This window comes from Chlorocebus sabaeus, chromosome 9 (assembly GCF_047675955.1).
Source record: "Chlorocebus sabaeus isolate Y175 chromosome 9, mChlSab1.0.hap1, whole genome shotgun sequence".
Taxonomy (NCBI): domain Eukaryota; kingdom Metazoa; phylum Chordata; class Mammalia; order Primates; family Cercopithecidae; genus Chlorocebus; species Chlorocebus sabaeus.
In genome coordinates this window covers 126,375,053-126,388,057 of record NC_132912.1, presented here as the reverse complement: position 1 = coordinate 126,388,057, position 13,005 = coordinate 126,375,053, and the positions used below count along the sequence as shown (strand labels likewise).

The following is a 13,005-nucleotide window of genomic DNA, read 5'->3' as shown; positions in this document are numbered from 1 at the left end:
TTTCTCATTCTTACCCCCTACACACAGTCCTGTGTCCTTGTACAAGTGAACCAGCTGCTCTTCTGCCGAGGAATCCAATATTTAGACTTCTGCACTCATTGTTCATTTTCTCTGGATACCCTCTCATCCCTACAGATCTAAATAGCTTTCCTTCAATGCCAATTCAAACAGCCCCTTTTCCCCAAAACTTTGCCTGGTCCTCTCCATCTTCTGAAATCCCAAAGCTCTCTAGCTGTCCCTCTGCCATGACACCGGTAGATTTTTCCTACAATATATAATTACCCTCTCCCCGCATACCAACTAGATGGAGGCTTCCTGCGGGCAGGGTCCAGGTCTGATTCATTTTTTCTTTTCTCTTCAATGCCTAGCATGCATTAGGTTTTCCTCAATAAGGTCTTGTTGAATGAGTGAATTCTGACTCTTTTATCTCTTGGTAATTGAGCACTGAAAGATTTTCCTTTTCTTCCTTGAGCATAAATAGATATTTGAAGGAAACAGTGAGAAGGAGATCCCTGTTCTCAACGAGCTGCCTGTCCCCATGGTGGCCCGCTACATCCGCATAAACCCACGGTCCTGGTTTGATAATGGGAGCATCTGCATGAGAATGGAGATCCTGGGCTGCCCTCTGCCAGGTGAGTTCAACCTCCCCTTGCCGTGCTTCCTGAAGGGTGGGAGTACTGATGCAAAACAGATGCCCAGCCAAGGCAAATAAAAATAAACTAAGCAGTCCAGGCACAGTAGCTCACGCCTGTAATCCCAGCATTTGGGGAGGCTAAGGAGGAAGGATCACTTGAGGCTGGAAGTTCAAGACCAGCCTGGGCCACAAAGGGAGACCCTGTCTCCACAAAAATAAAAATAAATAAATAATAAAAATTAAGATTTACTCAGGCATGGTAGAGTGAGCCTATATTCCCTACTACTTGGGAGGCTGAGGCAGGAGGATTGCTTGAGCCTAGGAAGTCGAGGCTGCAGTGAGCTGAAATCGCACCACTGCACTCCAGCCTGGGTGATGGAGTAAGACCCTGTCTCAAAAAATTAAAAAGATAAAAAGTAATAATACACCAAGCAATTGTTTTCTTGTGTAAAAAAAAATACATGTCTGTTGTAGAATATTTAGAAAACATAGGTGAACCAAAAAGAAAATAAATAAAAATTTCCCATAAGCCCACTGGGAAGCACAGTGAACAATGGGGCTACTGAAATCCGTTGCCAAGTGCAGTTTTGCCTACTGTGATTTTAAGACGATACCTACCACTAAGAAGTGAGCAAAAAAAAAAAAATTATGTAGAAATTTGGGAGAACACATTTATTTGTCATTGGCAGATCCCATGACACTGGGTAGTGGCGGTGAGGTAAGGAGGTGGTAGAAGTTCATTCTAAACCATTAACATAGTCTTTTGCTGATGGAGTAACTGCTCTTGGAAGCCTGTGTCTTTGAGCAAATGCTTACTCAGGTAGTATTCCACTTGCCTTATTTTCACATGATGATATTTAGGGGTAACCTCAGGGTGGCTTGAAGAAAGGGGGTTCTAATTCACATGTGCCACCTGCATCTTTGATAATGTCTTTTCTGGACAGGCTGCTCTGTCCTGGCCTTTCAGGCATTCTAAGCTCGTGCCTGGATGAAGCCTGCAGGCCGCAGCCTCTTCATCCTGAACACACATCTCCAGGGAATGTGGCTGGCCTGAGATCACCCCCTACAGGGCGTCATCACCTCATGGGGCCTATAGGAACCTTCACATTCCTGTTCACCTGCAGTCCATCCACACAGGCAGGCCACGGGGACATGGGGCACAGTCGTCGCTCAACCCCCAAACTCTCCAGTGAGGCCTTCCCACTCCTGCCCAGTGTGAGGTGTGGGGCTGGCTACCTGTGGGACTCCTAGACCCTCCCAGCACTGCCCGGGGCAGGGTACCAGCTCTCAGGCTGTTTCTGTAGTAACCCCCTCTCCATGAACTTACATTTCCTGTATTTTCGAAGCATACTGAAGATCATTTAATTGTTTTTCTCTCAATCCCGTAATATTCATGATCTTGCTAGCCAACCTCAGATTTTTACAATCCAAACCTCATATTGGTGAGAAAGACAGATCTTTCTACCTAACTGCTTACCCTCACACTGGTCATATATATTTTTTTGTTTTATATTTATGTGCACTTATTCAATTGTGCAACTTTTTTTTATGTCATCAAAACCATTAGAGACCATCTGTCTTTGGGATGCTTGTCCTTTAGCCCACGGACAAAATGCCATGTTTTCAGTCTGCCTCAGACGGTCGGAAGTTCAGTTGTTTCTAATCACTGGATTCTGTAAACAACCCCACAGAGAACATTCTTATTTCTCTGTCCTTCTTTTGTGTGTGTCCACAATTATTTCCTGAAATTAGATTATGATAAGTAGGATTGCTGGTGTGAAGAATGTGCCCAGTTTCAAGGCAGATGCAGAGAGAATGTGGAAGGCCTGCCTGATCGTGGATGTGGGCCTCCTTCTGTGGTGGGCTGGTGCAGGAATTGCCTCAGGACCAGTCCTGGCATCCTGGACCTGCCGGGTTCTCTAGCACAGGGCGACTGTGGGCACAGGTATCTTCAAGGAGGCATTTATGGGCTCTGGCCCTCTTGATGCCAGCCCAGAAGTCTTGGTCTCCCGTTCTGCTCAGCACAGCCTTGGTCTGCTTGCTGAAAAAAGTAACCTGCGGCTTTTCTCTGTGGGTAGGAATTCATCTGTTGTTGGCAAAGGGCAAAGGGCAGCCTGTAAGAGTCTCATGAAATAAATATTTCCCTGTGAAGTTATTCTTGGTGTGTGTGTATTTGAAGATGGGCCCTGGAGGTCCTTTAAACCCTCACAAAGTCAGGGTTACACTGTGAAATCTGAATTCATGTATGGACTCAGAATGGTTCTATTTTCCACCCCCCAAATATTGAGGACCATTTTCTTTCTAGAAGTTATTTAGCAGTTTGCTTAGAAGGGAGCGGCTGTTCATGCATGCCGCCTGATGGGGTCATGTCCAAGGATGGGGCTGCTCAGGGGCGCAAAATGAGTCTTGCTCATCACCCTGGTGCTAGGGAGATTCCTTTGTGAAAGTTATTGAGGCCAGGGCCAGGGATTACCCAAGGTGACCTCGTGGTTGAAATGCAGCCTCTCCAAGTCTGCACTTCCCAGGCCTCTTTCTCATGAAACATTCATTTACCTTTGCTTCTGTGTCTCTTTGTTCTGTCCCTTTCTTCCCTCACCATCTTCCTGTGAACTCTCCGGTGGGGGCGGATGAGGGTGCTGGTGCTTTTTAAGACTCTATGCATAATGTTTCCAGAAATTTTTGAGCTGAAAAGTGAATTACCATATACCATGGTCTATTAATAGAATGTTTAAAGCTCAAAAGTAAAAGAAAATGGAGAGTTGTTGTTGAATGGGTAAAGACTGTCAGTTTTGCAAGATGAAAACATTCTGGAGATGGCTGGTGGTTTCAGAGCAAGGTGTATGTACTCATCACTACTGCACTATACACTGGAAAAATGGTCAAGATGGTAACATTTATGTCATGTGTAGTTTTCCACAATTAAAAATAATTTGGCAGGGCACGGTGGCTCACGACTGTAATCCCAGCACTTTGCAAGGCTGAGGCAGGTGGATCACTTGAGGTCAGCAGTTCAAAACCAGCCTGACCAACATGATGAAACCTCATCTCTACTAAAAATACAAAAATTATCCCAGCGTGGTGGCGGGTGCCTATAATCCCAGCTACTTGGGAGGCTGAGGCACAAGAATCACCTGAGCCCGGGAGGTGAGGTCACAGTGAGCCTAGATCACACCACTGCACTCCAGCCTGGGTGACAGAGTGAGACCCTGTCTCAAATACACACACACACACACACACACACACACACACACACACACACACACAGTCTTAAATAAATAAACAAAAATAATTTGATTGCTATTAATAAAAAATAGTAAAAGAAAGTCCTCTTTTCTAAGGTTGAATGGACTAGTCCATTTTGCACTGAATATCTATGCTTATCAGAACCTGGGGAGAATTCTGAAGATAAAGTTTTAACATTAAAAAAATGCGAGTTAAGAACTGTGCCAGCTGACTGGCCAGACGGTCATGGCCTTGTTGGTTTTCAGAGATTTTGCTGTTGCAAACAACACTGCATTACACACTGCCTGGCTCTTGAAAGGACCAGGTGAGCTTTGCAAATGATTACCCCACTAGGCTACAGGGTTGGTACTCAGCATTGTAGGAAATGACCTTCAAGATAGGGAGGTGGCTGTGCTTGAGCCCCTGGAAATGCCCAATAGCTTCTATTATGAATGTGTGAGGCTTTGGTGTCTTTGGGGGAAGTTGTCACTCATTCTACCTCGTCTTCCTGGTCACCAGGTCTGAGCAACTGTCCTCCCTCTGCACAGCACTGAGGTGTCCAGGGTTCTTGGGTGTAACTCAGAGAACCTAGTGACAGGCACAGAGATCTGTGGACAGGAGCCACTCCCTCAAGCACAGAGGAGCTGCTGAAAGGCAGTGCCTTGAAGTCAGTCCTCCAAGTTGGCCAGGAGCAGGTGACACGCTGCATTCTTCCTCCCAATATGTACATCCTCCCAGCCCATGTTCACTAGTTCATAATTATTGAAAAGCTATTTTAATTGTAAGGCCACCACCTGTCTTGCTGAGCTATGATGTTTCAGCCAGTCACCCCACCCACCATCAAGATGAACAAATTGGAGAAAGGATGGGCTGTTGCTCTGTTGGGTCACTATGGGTGCAAGACTTTGTACATAAATTGATTTGCTTTGCTCCCTTCCATTTTTGCTTGCTAAGTCGGGCCTGTAGTCTGAATACCCTCTTGTGCCAAGGAGTTGATCATTCATTTGGGCCGCAGGCCTGGGCTCTTGAAAAGATAGGAATTAGAGGGCATGAAGCAGCCGTTGGCTTCCTCATTCTAGGCCTCCTTTTGCTGAGGGTGATGTCGTCAGCGTCTTTTTGATGGGCATTGACGAGCTTCTTGGAGTTGCTGAGTACCAGCTGAGCTCTTCTGGTTGCCGGGGCCTTAAAAAGGAGATGAGTTCACACTGCTTTCAGGGGAAGCCTGGTGGACAGAAGGGTCATGAGCTTTGGCTCAGCTCGGACCTGGGTGCAAATTCCACTTTTATTCCTCTGCAACTGTGGTCTCAGGTAGCCTGTGCAAATGTTCTATGGTTTACTTTCCTATGGAGTGAAGGGAATACCTTCACCGTAGGGGTGTGACTGAGTCCTTCAACTTCTGTGGTCATGCTTTCATAAAACATTCAAATAAAATAACACAAATATTCCTCACAGTCCTATGGGAAATCCCAAATCTCCTCCTTCCCTAGGCATTCTGGGGACTCTGGGTTGGCTACCCACCTGTCTTCTACTGCTTGCAGGTCCCAGCTCTGCTCTGGGTTGCCTTGGGTCTTTCCTGCCAGTGGCTCTGGGTTCTAGAACAGCAGTCTCCACTGATGCCGATTTGCATGCATGAGTATTGCAGAAGGTCTGGGGATAACAAAAGGGCAGCCCAGGCAATCAGCATTTCCCTTCCTGAGTTTTCTTGTCATCCCAGCAAAAGGAACCAACCTGTTGCTCACTGCCTTCCTCCCCAGTCTAGCCCGCTGCCCTGCCGCACTGGCGTCAGAACTGTGTTCTCCCTGGGGAGATCTTTCCTATCTGTCTCTGCTTCTCATTTCCCATCTCTGTCTCTGCTGTCCCCTGGCTTCCTTCCCTGGGGCTTCTGGGCTGGGGTGGTGGGCGGAATGTCTGGGTTTTTTTTTTTTGATAGAGACCTTCTTCCATCCTGGCTAGCTGGTGCCTTGCCTTTCAAAACCATGAGTTCCGTGAGAAGAACTCTGCTACTCCCCTAGGAAGCAGAAGAGGCTGCTCTTGTTTTGACTGTAAGTTTCCAGCAGCCCCTCCATTCCTGATCCGGGACTCTGTGAAGACTAAATGACTGTGTCTGTAGAGTACCAGTGCATGGTTAGTGCTCAACATGCTTTATTTTTCCCAATTTCCCCTTCTTCCTCCTTGCCCTGCCCGAGGTTTGGCTATTTGTTCTGTGGCTGCCTCATTTCTGAGGTTACCAGATCCCATAGGTGGTGAGTGGATGTGAGAAGATACTTCCTCCCCATTAACCCTGTCCTGGTTTTGTTTTCTGTGCTCTCTATGACTTGCTAATGGTGCTAAATTGTTACTTTCCCAACAACAAGAATGCCAAGGCCTCTCCCTGTGCAAAGTACTCTGGGATTTGAGTTTGAAATAACAGGTCACAAGGGGAACCACAGATTTCTCTCCTGGCCTGTCTCAAACTCTGGGCCTGGGTTTAGCTGTGCAGCAAGAAGCCCACTGCTCACTGTACAGAAGCAGCTCAGTTCGGAAGGATGGCCTCTCACAGTGGGCATTTGTTCAGGGCTCGCCATGACTGACTGCACCAGGCTGAATAGTGTCCCCAGAATTCATGTCCCCCTCAGAACCTCCAATGATATCGTATTTAGCAACAGGGTCCTTGCAGATATAATCGGTCAAGAGGAGGTCCCCCAGAACCTTGTATGTGATCTTATTTAGAAATAGGGTCTTTACAAATGTTATCAATCAAGAGATCATACTGGATGAGGGTAGGCCCTTAATCCAATGACTGGTGTCCTTAAGAAGAGAAAACAGACATACAGAGGCACACAGGGAGAATGCCACGTGACATCAGAGGTGGAGATCGGAGTGATGTGGCTATAAGCCAAGGGTTGCAGACAGCCAACGGACATTGGAAGACGCAGGGAAGGATCCTCCCCTAGAGCTTTTAGAGAGACTGCGGCCCTGCTGATGCCTTGAAGTTGTATCCTTCAGAACCCTGAGAGAGTCCATTTCTGCTGTTCCCAGGCTGGAGTGCAGTGGCACGATCTTGGATCACTGCAGCCCCTGCCTCCTGGGTTCAAGCGATTCTCCTGCCTCAACCTTTCTGAGTAGCTGGGATTACCGGCATGCACCACCACACCCGGCTAATTTTGTAGTTTTTGTAGTAGAGACGGGGTTTCTCCATGTTGGTCAGGCTGGTCTCGAACTCCCAACCTCAGATGATTTACCGCCTCTGCCTCCCAAAGTGCTGGGATTACAGGCATGAGCCACCATGCCTGTAATCTCTGCTGTTTTAAGCCACCTGGAATGTGATGTGCTTTGTTATGGCAGCCCCAGGAAACCAATACTGAGACTCAAAGATGGCACACTCTTGTGACTGTCCTCACCCCTGATGATGTGGCTTTAATTTTAACCCCCACCCTACCTTCCATTCTCTGTTCTGCCATGGTAATAGGGTGATAGCATTGCAGCTTCAGGTGGGCCCCTGTTAGAGACCTCATGTGCCCTAGAAAGTGCATCTTCTTCATAACTGGCCTTTTCCAAATAACTTGACTAGAATGTCCACCCATCCATTTATTCATTTACTCACTCACTCATTCATATATTAAATACCTATGGGGTGTCTGCTGAGGCAGATGCTTGGGAATCTGAAATAAGATAGATACACTTGCTTCCCCCGTCTCTCCTGGCACGATGTGGGAGACCTGCCTGTACCTGTGAGACGCCTTTATTCCTGGTGAATCCTTCTCAGCTGAGGTGGGATCGGCCCTTGCTGGCTGCAGCCTGTCCTCCCCGCAGCAGAAGGCAGCTTCCCCTTACTGTTAAATATAGTAAACTCCAAGTTTCTCTTCAAAGAACCAGTATGTCAGTATGTTCAACTCTCTTATTCTTTGTTCTCCATTTTAAAGTTTAACTTCCTGGTTCGCTTTGCCCCCTCACCACTAGTTTCAGTAAACAACCTTTTCCACCAGTTCTAATCAGTAGTTCACATCTGTTCCCCTGGTCACCTGCTCTGTCCTGAGTCACCCCTGGTCACCTGCTCTGACCTGAATTATCCTGAGTCACCTGTTTTGTAACCACCTTTCTCGCCAAACTACTCACCATGCCACTCTGGCTCGCACCCCTGCTCTCTTTAAAATAACCAGTTGGAATCAGCTTAGACTGTGCGATCCAACCCTAGCCAATAGGGGAACAGCACAGCAGCAGGGGCTACCTGCGTCAGGAATAAGAACCCTTTCCCCTCCCTCATTCAGGCTGCTCTCACCATTGCTCCATCCACACATTGCACCCTTTCACAGAAGTAAAATTGCCTTGCTGGGAAGATTCTTTGAGTGCTGCTTCTTCTTTTCGGCACCGAGGAACAAGCATTTGTCTCTAACACTACCAAGTTTAAATAAATGTGAGATTTCTCTTCGTGGTCCAGCTGCCCAATGTTGATGATCTTGGGAAACTGTTAAAGCAGCCACACTCTTGAAAACTGTCTTTCCCGACAGCTTCCCTGCCAGTCAAGCTGCAAATTGGCCCGGGGCTGTCGGCACAGCAGCATCTGCCAAGGAACCAGAGGGTTTCCTGGACTTCCTCTCCTACAGCAGAGAAGCCGCGTGATGGGGACATAGGAAACAGGGTGGAAGTGAGTGAATAAGCACAGAGGATGAGCTGCCCCCTCTGAGGGGCCCTGTAGGGGGACAGGTTTGATGCTCTTGCTGACAGTGATGACCCAGGATCAGGTGAGGCTGTGCCTGGGGGTCTGCGGCTCCTGGGTCTCTGTTGGCCTTGCTCTATAGGAATTACTTTGTCATCAGAGGAGTCAGTGGGGTCTGGACAAAGGTGACTGCATCAGACAGCCAGCTCTTTGTGGGAGGGGGAGGAGTTTCATGCTCAGCTCACATGTGGAGCCAGGCCATCTATGTTCAGGGGTTTGCTGAGCATGTTGGGGCTCAGGGAGGTCACAAGGCCACCGTGGCAGCTGTTCCTTGGGTGGGAGGCTGGTGTTGTGCCAGGTAAAGAAAAATCGCCTGTGACCTAGCACCTCTGGTGTCCTCAGTCCTCGGAGAGCATTTTGGGGGCCAGGGATCCTTTTTTTTTTTTTTTTTTACATCAAGATGAAATTCATATAATATACACTAAGGCTTTTAAAGAGTACGTTTTGGTGATATTTAGTGTATTCATAATGTTGTGCAAGCCCCAGGTCTCTCTAATTTCAAAACTTTGTCATCGCCCCCTAAAACCTCCCTGAACCTGAAACTGAACAGCAGGTTCACTGCTCTCACTGCATGCAGAGTCCAATTAACAAGAGTGAGTTCTGGTATAAAGAAAGTGGTTTATTCTGAAGCCAGCTTAGGGGAAGAGGCGTCTTGTCTTTAAATGTGCCGCTTCACTTTTGGAGCACAAAGTGGGCACTTTCAAAAGGCAGGGGAGGGAACAAGCAATGGTGAAGTGTCCATGCTAGCTCTGATGCCTTCCCTACTGGTTGGTCGGGCTGGTGACTGCTGGCACCTTCATGGGCAGGCAACCTCCTGGAGGGGGAAAGTTTCATATCAGGCTTGCTTTGCTTTGTAAATCCACTTGTAACTCCCCAGACTTGTTTGGAGCAGATAATTAAAAGAACTTGCCCTGTAGGGAGAGGCTGGTGAAGGGGGAGGTAAAAGGCTGTATCTGCATTCCTTTTTCTTTTCTTTCTTTCTTTCTTTCTTTCTTTTTTTTTTTTTTTTTTTTTGAGATGAAGTCTTGCTCTATCGCCCAGGCTGGAGTGCAGTGGCACCATCTCAGCTCACTGCAACTTCTGCCTCCGGGGTTCAAGTGATTCTTCTGCCTCAGCCTCCTGAGTAGCTAGGATCACAGGTGTGTGCCACCACTCCCAGCTAATTTTTGTATTTTTAATGGAGACCGGGGTTTCACCATGTTGGCCAGGCTGGTCTTGAACTCCTTACCTCAGGTGATCCACCTGCCTCAGCCTCCCAGAGTGTTAGGATTACAGGCATGAGCCAGCACTCTTGGCCTGTATTTGCATTTCTAAAGGGCTAAGTAGGAAGTGGGGAACTGGGGGAATAAGAAAAGAAGAGAGAAAAAAAAATAATTAAACCATCTCTTTGAAAAATGGGGGCTACAAATCCAGAGTAATCACTCCCCAGTCCTCTCCACCATCCCCAGGTAACCTGGAATTTGCTGTCCCTGTGGATCTGCCAGTCTGGATGGAGCATTCACAGGTATCCTGAGCCCAGGCTTCTAGGTTGCAGGTGAGCTGCTTTTCCAAAAAAGGAACCTCTTTTCCCCAGCCAAGCACCTACTCATTTCAGTCAAGGTCCCAACCAGAAGGCAGCAAACAGCAAGCACAGCAGCCCAAGAATCTTGGTCCCTTTGAAGTCCCAGTAATGGGACTTGATCTGGGATTCTTACTGTTCTTTTAAGAATAGCCCCGTGTACAAATCACCTGAGGTCAAGAGTCCAAGACCAGCCTGGCCAACATGGCGAAACCCCACCTCTACGAAAAATACAAAAATTAGCTGGGCGTGGTGGCGGCTGCCTGTAATCCCAGTACTCAGGAGGTTGCAGTGAGCTGAGATCACGCCACTGCACTCCAGCCTGGGTGACAAGAGCAAAACTCCATCTCAAAAGAAAGAAAGAAAGAAAGAAAGAAAAAGTCTCATGTAGTGAGCAGGCGCTTGGTTTGGGGCTCAGGAGCCCTGAGCTGTGGCTGGTGCGGGTGCTGGTACCAGCAGAGGGTGAGATGGGTTCTGATGCTGCCAGGCCCACCTGGGGCCTCCTTCCACCTTTCCTAGATCTCCTCTTCCAATTGTGTCCCTTTTCCATCTCTGTCTGCACTGTCATCTGGTCCCCAACATGGCTCACAGCCCAGCTGCCTGGGGAACTGGCTGTAGCCACCTCAGAGCCCAGGCCTCCTACCACTGACACTCAAGTCTTAGCCAGCCTCCTCTTCCTTCCTCCTCCTCTGAGGGATTGTGGCCTGAGTCTCAAACTACCACGGTTTTTTGAGCCAACTGAGGGTGTGCCCAGGAGAAACACAAGTCACAGAAGCATCTGTGGCTGTTTTTTTCAAAGAGGTTCTCAAGAGATTTAGTATTTATACATTTTCCTTACAAGAAGGGGGGCAGGTTGGCACTGAGGCAAATGATGACATCCTTGGGAGACTTTAGTGCCCAGTAAATCTACATTTGACATAAGATAGGTGAACATTTGAAGAAAAAGGGAATAGAGGAGGCAACGTCTCAGGGAGGGGTGAAGGATCTTGTCTTTTTTTGGTGCTTGGGAAGATAAGCTGTGCCTGGGAAGGATCTTGTCTTTTGAAAGGACTGGTTTCTGTTTAGCCCATAGGGTAGAAAGCCTAATGACTGGCAGTGAGGAATGGGGTATAATGAGGTGTGTCCCATTTCCATCCGTTGTAGCTGTGAACTCAGCTTCCAAGGTTTCTCTGGGATTCTCTTGGCCAAGAAGTGGTCCATTCAGTCAGTTGGGGGCTTACAATTTTATTTTTATTTCTCACTTCTGAACAACCTGTGGATGTGCATAGGGTCCTGGGAATGTCCAATTGTTTGCTGTCAGGTATGGGGTCAGAGATTGAGCTGCCTGATGCCGCAGAGCTTAGGCCTCGTGTTTCAGGGAAGGCAGCTGGAAGCAGGGCCTCTGTCTCTTGTTCTCTCTCACACATGTGCTTCCGGAAACAGAAGATGAAGAGGAATGCAGCCTTTGCCACACGTCCGTCTCTGTCTGTGGATGCATGTACTCCTTCCATGAGCCTTGAGTGAGCCCCTCATGGTTGGGGGCCTTGTATCTTTCATGCTTATTTCCCCAGCATCTCACACAGTGCTGGGCATGTAGCAGTGTTCAGTGAACAATAGGATGAAGTCAGTAAAAGCTTTTTGCTTCAAGATTAAAGCTACATCTGCATAAATCAATGGGCATTGGCCAAATGTAGGTCATATCTAGCCTAAGATGGGATCATGAGATTGCTTTCTCATATACTGTGGTCATTAAGACAGCAAAATAACAGGCCGATCTATTAATAATTAAATTTTTAACTAGAAGACATCTGCAGGCATGCATCTGCCGAGTCAGAGCTGTGATCCTTAAAAAGTTAAAGTGATTTAAGCCACGTAATTAAGTTGTCACAGGAAAGGAGATACCAAGCCAAAGTTGCTTGAGCTGGTTGGAGGGGGTGACCAACCGACCCAGGCTGCCAGGGACTGAGGGGTTCCAACGACATGATGCTTCCTGTTTAAAACCAGGACAGTCCTGGGAAAAACCGGGACAAGTTGGTTGCTTTGTTGTTAGGCCACGTGTCAGGGTCCCATGTGCTACAGGTTGGGGAAGCGACAGATGAAATAGAGTGTGTTCAGAGGAGGGAACTGGGGCAGTGAGAGCCATGGAAATCATCGTGAGGGCTGTGCAGGGAATAGAGATGTTTAGGCAGGAACAGAGACAACTCAGGGGAAAATAGGCTACATTTCCTCCAAATCTGTGGGATCATCATGTTACTGATGGAGGGTGTCCAGGTTCTTGGCATCTTGAATAAAGAATTGGACAAAATACATAAACAAAGCAAGGAAAGAATGAAGCAACAAAAGCAGAGATATATTGAAAATGAAAATGAAAGTACACACCACAGGGTGGGGGCGGGCCTGAGCGTGGGGGCTCAAGGGCCCCATTACAGAATTTTCTAGAGGTTTTCACTGGTCACTTCGTGTACACCCTATGTAAATGAAGAGGATGAAGTAAAGTTACAGAGTCATTTACTTGGTGTATGCCCTCTGTAAATGGAAAGGATATTTCCTGTCATAGCTGAAGTGTTTCCAATTGATTTAGTTCTAGGAAGTCAGCATGAATCGGCCTTATGTTTTCTTCTTCCAGGCCCTATTCTCCTGCCTCCATTGTACATGAAAGGGAGAGGCTTAGTCATCCTAGCTGAAGAGGAATGAATTAAGATCAGCAGGTAGACTTCAGCTTGATAAAGGAGGACCTTCCTAGCAATTAGGGATGAAAATAGCGCAAGAGGCTGCTTCGTGAGGGAGTGAGCTCTTAGTCTCCAGAGGGCTCCCATGAATTTACATCAGGGATATCTGAGAATAGATTATTGAAAGGAGGTGAAAGGTAGTCCAGGTGATCGAAGGATTTATTTTATGACCATGTCTGAGGAGTAA

At 47.5% G+C, this 13,005-nt stretch overlaps 1 protein-coding gene across 2 annotated transcripts in view; it reads left to right on the top strand.

Moving 5' to 3' along the window:
* CPXM2 (carboxypeptidase X, M14 family member 2) overlaps positions 1 to 13,005 on the top strand; it is a 146,686-nt gene that overhangs the window by 94,462 nt on the left and 39,219 nt on the right. For both annotated transcript variants that reach the window (XM_007964327.3, XM_007964326.3), the window contains one exon: positions 482 to 632. In XM_007964327.3, the coding sequence (XP_007962518.3) occupies positions 482 to 632 (151 nt within the window). The remainder of the gene's footprint in view (positions 1 to 481; positions 633 to 13,005) is intronic.